The sequence below is a fragment of the Schistocerca americana genome, chromosome 1, assembly GCF_021461395.2.
Source record: "Schistocerca americana isolate TAMUIC-IGC-003095 chromosome 1, iqSchAmer2.1, whole genome shotgun sequence".
NCBI lineage: Eukaryota > Metazoa > Arthropoda > Insecta > Orthoptera > Acrididae > Schistocerca > Schistocerca americana.
Genome location: NC_060119.1, coordinates 960,189,129 through 960,201,452, shown reverse-complemented (window position 1 = coordinate 960,201,452; position 12,324 = coordinate 960,189,129). Strand labels below are relative to the sequence as shown.

At 43.9% G+C, this 12,324-nt stretch overlaps 1 protein-coding gene across 1 annotated transcript in view; it reads right to left on the bottom strand.

Annotated features, from left to right (window-relative positions):
- The window catches only part of LOC124595553 (neural cell adhesion molecule 2-like), a 433,003-nt gene extending 420,908 nt beyond the window's left edge, over positions 1-12,095 (bottom strand). The window contains exon 1 of the mRNA XM_047134337.1: positions 11,986-12,095. Coding sequence (XP_046990293.1) covers positions 11,986-11,992 — 7 coding nt within the window. The 5' untranslated portion in view covers positions 11,993-12,095. The remainder of the gene's footprint in view (positions 1-11,985) is intronic.
- Between the last annotated feature and the right edge of the window lie 229 nt (positions 12,096-12,324).

Here is a 12,324-nt window from a genome sequence, read left to right as displayed (position 1 = left end):
ACGTGGAAGGCACGGCAAACACATGTATAGGTTTAAAAGTTGAGCGTGTACACAAATGTCATTTATATGCTAGCAGAAATAATCTGAAGTTTCAGGCTCATTTTATTCTACGAAAAAATAATCCTGAACCTACATATCATTTCTGCTATATTTATTCATTTCAATTCGTTCACCTTTTCTTTCGAGAAATAAAAAACGAAGTAAGCTAGGAAATGACCAATTTTAGGTACAGTTATTTATGGAGTTTTCCATGTGTTCAAGAATTTGAAGCCCTGCATAAACATTGCCTTAGTAACTATATTTTATTCTCTATTTTTATTTTACTTTGCTTTATATAGTTTTATATTTTATCAATAGTAATTGAGTACATTTGATTTACTCCACATATATTTTGTAAATTCTGTAGATAAATGGTTAAACAATTACTTATTAATTGTGATTTTATATCATTACCTATCCACACCTACTTCTGATAAAAATATACAAAATCACAACAATGATATTGCTGAGGACAGTTAGACAGTGAAGGCATTTTAGAACAAGCTGCTTTTTCTTTTGCACTTCGGATTAATTTTGGAGAGAAGTTCAGGATGATTATAATTAAAGTTCTACTTTCAAACCGCTGTAGAAATAACACCACTGGCCAGAATGACGTAAAATTGCAACAGAATATTATCGGAGAAGGGGAAAACGTATGGCAGAAGAAAAATAAATAGTTACGAAATATACCAATAGATGGCACTGTAAGCATCATAATTTAATAGTGGTAGACTGAAAATGACAAATGAATCATACAACAATGCCTAAGGTGTACATTTGACGTTAAACAAACTATACTACAGTGCATGGGTGTAAAGCTGTGATACTATTAGTTACGTAAGCCCATCCACCACGGCAAGGTCATATCACATTGGAGGGGAAAAAACGGTTTTTAATATTCCTGATGTCAAAACCCGCATAAAAAGCATTAATCACCAATTTTTAAAATGGTCCTGAGGCCAAACAACGCATAAAATGTATCAGTCAAAATGAAACCGGATTATTACACTACTTGCCATTAAAATTGCTACACCACGAAGATGACGTGCTACAGACACGAAATTTAACCGACAGGAAGAAGATGCTGTGATATGCAAATGATTAGCTTTTCAAAGCATTCACACAAGGTTGGCGTCGGTGGCGTCACCTACAACGTGCTGACATGAGGAAAGATTCCAACCCATTTCTCATACGAAAACAGCAGTTGACCGGCTTTGCCTGGTGAAACGTTGTTGTGATGCCTCGTGTAAGGAGGCCAAATGCGTACCATCACGTTTCCCACTTTGATAAAGGCCGGATTGCAGCCGATCGCGGTTGCGGTTTATTGTATCACGACATTACTGCTCGCGTTGGTCGAGATCCAATGACTGTTAGCGGAATATGGATCGGTGGGTTCAGGAGGGTAATATGGAACGCCGTGCTGGATCCCAACAGCCTCGGATCACTAGCAGCCGAGATGACAGGCATCTTATCCGCATGGCTGTAACGGATCGGGCAGCCACGTCTCGATCCCTGAGTCAACAGTTGGGGACGATTGCAATACAACAACCATCTGCACGAACAGTTCGACGACGTTTGCAGGAGCATGGACTATCAGCTCGGAGATCATGGCTGCGGTTACCCTTGACGCTGCATCACAGACAGGAGCGCTTGCGATGGTGTACTCAACGACAATCCTGGGTGCACGAATAGCAAAACGTCATTTTTTTTATGAATCCAGGTTCTGTTTACAGCATTATGATGGTCGCATCCGTGTTTGCCGACATCGCTGTGAACGTACATTGGAAGCGTGTATTCGTCATCGCCATACTGGCGTATCACCCGGTGTGATGGTATGGGGTGCCATTTTTTGCACGTCTCGGTCACCTCTTGTTCGCATTGACGGCACTTTGAACAGTGGACGTTATATTTCAGATGTGTTACGACCCGTGGCTCTGCCCTTCATTCAATCCCTGCGAAACCCTACATTTCAGCTAGATAATGCACGACCACATGTTGCAGGTCCCATGCGGTCCTTTCTGGATATAGAAAATGTACGACTGCTGTCCTGGGCAGCGCATTCTCCAGATCTCTCACCAACTGAAAACGTCGGTTCAATGGTGGCCGAGCAACTGGCTCGTCACAATGCGCCAGTCACTACTCTTGCTGAACTATGGTGTCGTGTTGAAGCTGCATGGGCAGCTGTACCTGTACACGCCATCCAAGCTCTGTTTGACTCAATGCCCAGGCGTATCAAGGCCGTTATTACGACCAGAGGTGGTTGTTCTGGGTACTGATTTCTCAGAATCTATGCACCCAATTTTTGTTAAAATGTAATCACGTGTCAGTTGTATAATATATTTGTCCAATGAATACCCGCTTATCATCAGCATTTCTTCTTGGTACAGCAATTTTAATGGCCAGTAATGTAATTTCCGTGTCACTGGGGCAAAACATGTTCAATATGCCGTCCACCGTTTCGGGAACGAGCTAAAATCTACAAACATCATGTTCCACAACTGATCGAAGTGTTGCGGAATGCGTGCCTTCAGTGCAGCTAAGTTTGCAGTCGGAACACTGAACACAGCATCTTTCAGATAGCCCCACAGCCAGAAGTCACTCGGATTAAGATCAGCTAGCCAGGCTGTATGGAAATGGCGGCTGTTAATTCTAGCATTTCTGAAATGGTACTTCATCAGCTGCTTAGCTGGATATGCAACGTGCAGAGGTGCGCCATCTTGCATAAAAATGACACGTGGGGGAGTTGGAAAATAATTTTCCCTGTGGACTGTGGTCAGAGTTGTGTGTGAAGGGAATAAAAGAGAAAGAGACATTAAAGATAAGACATATCTTTATTTTTCTACATAATTTCCAAGTACATTGAGACATTTGTGATACCGCTTATTGGTTTGAAGCCTTCCAGGAAAAAATCAGGCCGTTGCATACGGAAGAAGCGTTGAACGGCTTGCTTGACGTCAGCATTGCTGCCAATGCGCCTTGAGCCGAGAGTCTTCTTCAAAGCAGGAAACAAATGGAAGTAACTTGGTACGAGATCCGGACTGTAAGGTGGCTGGTGTAGGCGCTCCCAACCAAGAGTTTGAGTATGGTTTTGCGTTGCCGTCGCCGTGTGTGGTCTCGCACTGTCATCCAACAGCAGAACGCCAGATCTGAGGAGGCCAGGACGCTTTTTCCGAATCACCTCTTTCAGTTTCGACAGAGTGGCACAGTACCGCGCAGCATTGGTGGTTGCATCCTCCGTAAAGTCCAGCAGCAAAACTCCTTTGGCGTCCTAGGAAACGGAGAGTAGCACTTTACATGCAGAGGGAGTGCTTTTGAACTTCTTTCGGACAGGTGATGGTACTTCATCAGCTGCTTAGCTGGATATGCAACGTGCAGAGGTGCGCCATCTTGCATAAAAATGATACGTGGGGGAGTTGGAAAATAATTTTCCCTGTGGACTGTGGTCCATGTTTCCATTCCATGGATGCGGCCTTCGATTCGGGCGTGTAATGGTGGACCCACGTATCATCCCCCGTCACAATCCGAAACAGAAGGTCATTGCCAGATTAATGGTAACGCACGGGCTGCTCAAGGCTGAACGAGATGCCTTGTTCCATTTGTGACGGGGCACCTGTCGTGCTGACACCTTCCTGTATCGAAGAATGTTGAGGATGATCGTGTGAGCTCGCTCATGTCCGATTCCAAGTTCTGCCGTTACTCCATCGATGGTGACACGCCTGTTCTTTTTAATCATGTCATCTACCTTCCTGACATTTGCATCTGTAGTGGCCGTGCGCGTCCGTCCAGGTCTCGGTATGTCCTGCACTTGCTGACGTCCATCACTGAATTGCTGGCACCATCTCCGCACGATTTGCCTCGACATCACATCTCAACCATACACCTTAACAAGGCGCTTATGAATTTCTGTGCCTGATACTCGATGTGCACATTCATCGCGGATAACAGCTCTCACTTCCACCTTTGACCACGATTCTAAAAGCCACTATCTCTCCATAGCTCGCCCGCATCTCGTGGTCGTGCGGTAGCGTTCTCGCTTCCCACGCCCGGGTTCCCGGGTTCGATTCCCGGCGGGGTCAGGGATTTTCTCTGCCTCGTGATGGCTGGGTGTTGTGTGCTGTCCTTAGGTTAGTTAGGTTTAAGTAGTTCTAAGTTCTAGGGGACTGATGACCATAGATGTTAAGTCCCATAGTGCTCAGAGCCATTTCTCTCCATAGCTCCGGGAAAAGACTGAGGGGCTGGCCTCCTCTTTGCGCAGGAACTGCGACAGCTCCATCTACTTGATCGCGGTCGACCTCTACCCAATGATGTATCGGTGTCTTGCACGTGCGCGTTCTCCTGCAGTGTCGTCTTTTGCCCAAATCACACTACTCTGCCCACAGTCGACAGGGGAAGCATATTCCAACTTCCCCTTGTACCATCCACACATCAACGCTGTTGGAGAAATGGAATGACATGGTGGAGCAAAAGACACCCATACCAATGACGATACAGGTAACATGACCGGAAGCACCTGTCTCTTCGAAAAAACATGACCCTATGTTAAATGATGCCGTAAACTCGCACCACACAGTGACCTTTCGAGGATGACGTGGTACTGGTAGATTTGTGTGTGGATTTTCCGTTGCCCATATTCGACAAATCTGTGTATTGACATATCCTGTCCGATGGAAGTGGGCATCGTCTGTCCACAAAATCATCCACGGCCAATCATTGTCCACTTTCATGTGAGCAAGAAATTCTAAAGCAGAAGTGTCTCTTGCTGGCAGGTCAACAGGAAGCAACTCGTGCACATGGGTAATTTTGAATGGATAGCAAAGAAGGATGTTTCTTAGGATTTTACGCACCGTGCTCAAGGATATGTCCAATGTTCGGGAAATTCTCCATGCACTACACGTTTGCACATCACCACTCGTCTGCTCCTGCATTGCTGTGGCCACTGCTTCCACCGACGTCGAATCAATTAGTTTCTTCCTTCTACAAGGCTGCACACCAAAAGAACCCGTCTTTTCGAATTTTCTCCAGACCCACGGCAGTTATCAGACAAACGCCTTTTTTCAAACTTTCAGTGTCCAGAACTTCTGCAGAGCGACGTGTGTACGCTCACTAACCTTGTAATACAGCCTTACAAGCATAACGCGATCCTTCACTGAGATAGTCATGGCGAACGTCGCAGACGCGATAGAAGGAAAAACCGTGTACCCCGCGTTTTTATACCGACTTCAATGGGTCGTGCACATGAAAGGTGTTTTCATTTACTTATTCTGACACATACAGAGCCATCTATTGATCAGTTTTCTCAGTATTTTTCTCTTTTGCCACCGTCCCCCCCCCCCCCCCCCCTTTCTCAGATAATATTCAGTTAGTTGCAATTTGACGCCATTCTGACCAGAGGTGTTATTTCTACACCGTTTTCGAAGTTTAATTATAATCACACTACACATTCAAACGTTGATTGCAGATACTTCAAATCGGCTGAGTTGCCTCGAGGAAGATATCTTTCGCTGAGCTGGGTGTAAAAATGATTAGCGTTTCGGTCGGTTGCTTAAATAAAACGCAAACTTTCTTTTTGGCTATTTATGTAATACAAGAAGATTCTCTTCGTGTGCTTTTGACAAACAGATTTTCATCGCATTATCACTAAAATACAATTTTCTTCTGTATAAACCATATAACAACTTGTCAGCCGATAATACGAAGTTACAAGTAAGTTAATATAATTTCGTCCTCACACTTCGTTACATATATACCGACGCGACCATGCTTTCAAAACCAAATACACACGTGTGCCAAAGGCAGGCTCCCAAGAAGTTACATTGGTAGGAAAATATAATGTAATTGTAAAGGTAGAGATTTATTCGTTGTTTTAAACTATGATTTGTATTAAAGATTTAAAATATTGTTTTAATCGAATCTGTTTACCAAACGTAACATAGACTTTAAATAAGAAACGAGCCTACATACAACGGAAAGTCTAGCAGAAATAGAGGGTTCCCCTGTCAAAATTGAATGACACTTAGCTCCACAAAATACGGTTAAAGGGATCTTCGCTTCAGAAATTAGGAATAGACAGGTCTTGTACTGGTCAAAGATCGTCAGTCTAGGAACTTATTACTGCACTTCGCTTCAGACGAACATCGAGTCTAGAAGCCATCTTGACGGAGTGCTACAGCGGCGCGGCTCGCGGAAAGAGGTGGAGTTAAATTTGAATATATGCAAGACGGAACTTTTTATGACCTCCGTAAATTGAAAAGCTGTAGAACAAAAGTTGGAATCTTGCAAAAGAAAGGATTTGAAGGACGGGTATGCATTTCTTTTGGACTTATCCTTATAAGTTTATTGTAGACACTCAAAGTTCTAAAGTAATGTGTCGATGTAGGCTGCAATGCTATCTTCTGTGATCGAGTACCAGCTGATTTTATACTAGCTGTGATCGTTCTGTAGGCCTGTGAGGTGAGTGAGCGTTAGGCAGTGTGCTACCAGTGTGCCATCAGTTCGTCGTTACGTTACAATAGTCACTGATATATAGGACATAAAATCCCGTCTGAGGCCTGCGCTCATTTTTATGTTAATAATTGGCAACCAATGCTGTACAATCGCAATAAAGTCATGAGATGCTCAATTGACTTATTAGAACATGTCACGCGTTTCGGGACTACACCCATTTTCAGACATCACAAACTTCAACTCCTTCGTAACCAACCTGGCGTACAGCCTTGACAACTCAAAGAAAGTGTTGAATAACATATGACTGCGACACAAGCAGTCTTGAAGTAGAATTGCTTAACTTCATCTACTCCGTAACCATCAAAACTGATGTTAAGTTTGCCGGCCAGTGTGGCCGAGCGATCTTATGCGCTTGTCTGGAACCGCGCGACCGCTACGGTCGCAGGTTCGAATCCTGTCTTGGGCATGGATGTGGGTGGTGTCCTTAGGTTAGTTAGGTTTAAGTAGTTCTAAGTTCTAGGGGACTGATGACCTTAGATGTTAAGTCCCATAGTGCTCAGAGCCATTTTTTTATGTTAAGTTTCTCGTTGTTCTCATTTATACTACTTCTCATTACCTTCGTCTTTCTTCTATTTACTCTCAATCAATACGCTGTACTCATTAGACTGTCCATTGCGTTCAGCAGATCATGTAATTCTTCTTTACTTTCACTTGGGATAGCAATGTCAACAGCGAAACGTGTCATTGTTATCCTTTCACCTTGAATTTTAATTCTACTCCCGAACCTTTCTCTTATTTCCATCGTTGCTTCCTCGATGTACAGATTGAACAGTAGGGGCGAAAGGCTACATCCTTGTCTTACACACTTTTAATACGAGCACTTCGTTCTTGGTCGTCCACTCTCATTGTTTCCTCTTGGCTGTTGTTCACATTGTATATGACCCCTCTCTCCCTATAGCTTACCCATACTTTCCCCGAATTTCGAACATCTTGCACCATTTTACATTGTCGAACGCTTTTTCCAGGTCGACAAATCCTATGAAAGTGTCTTGATTTTTCTTTAGACTACTTCCATTGGGAACTGCAACGCCAGAGTTGCCTCTCTCGTGCATTTACCTTTCCTAAAGGCAAACTGATCGTCATCTAGCGCATCCTCAATTTTATTTTCCATTCTTCTTTATATTATTCCTGTAAGCAACTTGGCTGTATGAGCTGTTAAGCTGATTGTGCAGTAATTCTCGCACTTGTCAACTCTTGTTGTCTTCGGAATTGTGTGGATGCTGCTTTTCCGAAAGTCAGATGGTATGTCGCCAGACTCATACACTCTACACACTAACGTGAATAGTCGTTTTGGTGCACTTCCTCAAATGATTTAAGAATTCTGATGGAGTGTCATCTATCCCTTCTGCCTTATTTGATCTTAAGTCCTCCAAAGCTCCTGTAAAATCTGATTCTAATACTGGATAAACTATCTCTTCTAATTCGACTCCTGTTCCTTCTTCTATCACATCAGACAAATCTTCCCCCTCACAGAGGCATTCAATATATTCTTTCCGCCTACCGCTCTCTCCTCTGCATTTAGCAGAGATAATACCGTTGCACTCTTAATGCTATCGCCCGTGCTTTTAATTCACCAAAGGTTGTTTTGACTTTCCTGTATGCTGAGTTTGTCCTTCCGACAATCATTTCTTTTTCGATGCCTACACATTTTTCCTGCAGCCATTTCGCCTTAGCTTCCCTGCACTTCCTATTTATTTCATTCCTCAGCGACTTGTAATTCGCTATTTCTGATTTTCCCGGAACATTTTTGTACTGCATCCTTACATCGATCAATTGGAGTATTTATTCTGTTACGCTCGGTTTCTTCGCAGTTACCTCCTTTGTGCATATGTTTTCCTTCCCAACTTTTGTGATGGCCCTTTGTAGAGATGTCCATTCCTCTTCAAATTATTCGCCTACTGGGCTATTCCGTATTGCTGTATCAATAGCGTTAGTACTTCCGTATCCCACTTCTTTGCATATTGTTTCTTCCTGACTAATGTCTTAAACTGCAGCCTACTCTTCATCACTACTATATGTTGATCTGAGTCTGTCTCTGCTCCTGGGTACTCCTTACAGTCCAGTATCTAATTTCGGAATCTCCATCTGACCATGATGTAATCTAACTGAAATCTTCCAGTATCAGCCGGCCTTTTCCAAGTATACCTCCTCCTCTTGTGATTCTTGAACAACTAATACTAGCTGAAACTTGTTACAGATTTCAATTATTCTTTCACCTCTCTCATTTCTTGTCCCAAGCCCAAATTCTCCTGTAACCTTATCTTCTGCTACTTCCCCTACAACTGCATTCCGTCTCCCATGGCTATTAGATTTTCATCTTCCTTTACATACTGTATTACCCTTTCAATATCCTCATACACTTTCTCTATCTCTTAATCTTCAGCTTGCGACGCCGGCATGTATACCTGAACTATCGTTGTCGGTGTTGGTTTGCTGTCGATTCTGGTAAGAACAATCCTATCACTGAACTGTTCACAATAACACGCTCTCTGCCCTACCTTCCTATTCATAACGAATCCTCCTCCCGTTATACCTTTTTCTGCTGCTGTTGATATTACCCTATACTGATCTGACCAGAACTCTTTGTCTTTCTTACCACTTCACTTCACTGACCCCTACTATTTTAGAGTGAACCTTTGCATTTCCCTTTTCACATTTTCTAGTTTTCCTACCACGTTCAAGTTTCTGACATTGCAAGCCCCGACGTTATTCTTCCGTTGATTATTTAATCTTTTTCTCATCGTAACCTCCCCCTTGGCAGTACCTTCCCGGAGATCCGAAGTGGGGACTACTCCGAAATATTTTGCCAATGGAGAGATCATCATGACACTTCCTCAATTACAGGCCGCATGTCCTGTGGATACACTTTACCTGTCTTTAATTCAGTGGTTTACATTGCCTTCTGTATCCTCATGCCGTTGATCATTGCTGATTTTTCCGCCTTTAGGGGCAGTTTCCCACTCTTAGGACAAGCTTGTGCCCTGAACCTCTTTCCGCTCCTCCGCCTTCTTGGACAAGGCATTTGGCAGAATGAGGGGTGACTACTTTTGTCGGAAGCCTTCGGCCGCCCATGCTGATTATTAATCAAAATGTAAGCAGCGACGGGATTTGAACAGTGGACCGAAGGCGTTTCGATTATGAACCAATGATGCTACTTCTAGAACACTATTAAACAAAAATACTTCTATGTAATCAATGAGAAGAGTCGCCTGAGCAACATACTTGCACAAGGGCTTTACTGATTGACACGTTTTTCACACTATACTTTTCACAGTGCTGCAAATACAAAAAAAGGCTGATACGGAAGGAATACTTAACCGGGTCACTCATAAAAGCCGTTTACCTGGGGGTTTGCAGATAATAAAGGCAGATTATAGATAAGTGGCAAATACAAAGCTATTCAGAAAATGTCTGACATAAACGACTCAAAACGGCTACAGATCTTTGACTGAACACCTTAGCCGAGTATGTTCCTTCAAAAGTTCAGCTTTGTGGGGTACAGCAGTTCATTAGGGATAGACACAGACATGGATAGACATAAGTACAGCAAGGGTTATATATGTATGTCCTGAAGTGCATGGAGTACGCCGCTGTCTAAGTAAATTAATGGTCATATAAAGAAAATAAGATCTAGTTTATGTACCGATGGTTAGTACCGAGACGGCATTATTGGCTTCTCGTCTCTCTAAGTTCATGTTTATACTGGATGTTTGCGAGACGTCCGCTGTTCAATATAAAATGTCAAATCTGAACAGTTTCAGCCGTTTAAATTTCGCGTTATATTTTATTTTTGCTATAAGTTTCAGCGTTACGCTACATCATTTTCAGGCACCCTGACCGAAGTGTAGGAAGAATCCCGCCTCCTGTACGGTCAACAGTCTGCAGGCTGACTATCGCCCGAAGAGATCGCTTTGTTGGAAAGAAGTCTACGGATACCATTGACTGCCTCCTGGCCACTATTTTCACCCTACGAGAGGTGGAAATCTTTCTACACGTCGGTCAGAGGGCCTGAAGATGGCGTGGAGTAACACAAACTGCTAGCAAAAATAAAATAAAACTGGAAAATTAGGCGATTGATGGTGTCTAGTTTGGAATTTATTACTGACTTCTTTGTCTGCAGAAAGAAATATGATACATCAGTTCAGCTGTAAAACCTCAGCAGCTGCCAGAAATCGGTATATTAATCACATAGCCGCAACTACTTACGTGACCATAAAGTCATTTCTTCAGGTGGAAAACGGGTGAAACTAAACAAGATACGAAGTTTACTTTTAGAATCAAACGTAGATTGGCAGTATCACAGTGCTGCAGTGTCAATTGCCAAGTGAAGACTTCAGATCTGAAATTGTGATTAGATCTCCGTGAGGGTAAATAAAAGACGTCGCCTGTCTTCCTACTTGAGAAACGCATCCATTATCCATCCAATGAAAGAGGACACGATGCAAGATGGAACACTGAAAATAACTTGAAGACGGAAACCGAACCCGAGACCAGAATCCTCCCAATATATTCATGTTACCAGTAAGTGGAGTGAACATACTATAGGTAAAGCGGCTAAGACACCAGCGCAAAACACACTGAGTGCGCGGGTCATGACAATGTGAGATCACCCAGGCGTGTATGCGCTGAACCGGAGGACCAATCTAGGAATGGGCTCTGAGCACTATGGGACTTAACATCTGAGGTCATCATTCCCCTACAACAAACCTAACTAACCTAAGGACGTCAAACACATCCATGCCCGGGGCAGGATTCGAACCTGCGGCAGTAGCGGTCGAGGTGTTCCAAACTGAAGTGTCTAGAGCCGCTCGGCCACTGCGGCCGGCACCAATCTAGGAGACTGGAGCCTCCAGACACCTGTAAGTAACTCCTAGGAATCAAACTGATCAGAGAAATTAACTAATTGATAGCGTAAGAAGATAGGGCAACATATGTCAAATTCTTCGATTTCGATTCTCGTCACCATTTTATTTTTAGGGCTTCGTGTTGCCTCATGTCCGCTGCCATTTTATGAGTGACGGATATGTATTTTACACGCCAGTTTCAAACAGGAATGTAGGGGACGTCTATTATTTGTCCTCATGGAGATCTAATCGCAATTGAAGGTCGACAGCCCCACCTGGTAATTGACGCAGCAGCAGTTTGACGCAGTCAAGCTACAGTTGCTTCTAATTGTAAACTTTGTACCTTCTTTAGGTTCGCCTGTTTTACACCTGAACATGTGACTTTACGGTCACGAAACTAGTTGTGGCCGGGTGATTTATTAATCAATTTCTGCCATATTCTGGGGTTTTATTCGTTGAAATGGATTGCAACAGTTGCGGTTCTCCCACATACTAAGTGATTATGAATGTAGTAACAGACAGAGATTTGTCACTCACGACAGAGAGAATGCCCCCAGTGAGTTTTACAGACATGCGAACGGGCGCTGCGGGTACTCACGTAGCATGTCGATGACGACGCTGGTGGAGAGCAGGACATCCGGGTGGTTGGAGGCCCTGCAGGTGAGCTCGCTGTGCAGATAGCGGCGGCCCAGAGGCGGCAGCCGGATCACGTGGCTCACGCTCTCCGGGTAGCCGGCAGTCGGCTGCCCGCTGCCCGCCGTCACAGGCGGCTGCGGCGGCGTCCGGTTCACTTCGACACCGTCCAGCCACCACGACACCACGGGCGGCGGCCGGCCTAGGAGAGAGAAACCCTGTCACGTCCGTCGTTCGAGCAGTAGAATACCAATGTTCGCAGGGCGTTATACACGATCCAATTGCAATAATGTGACCATCGCAT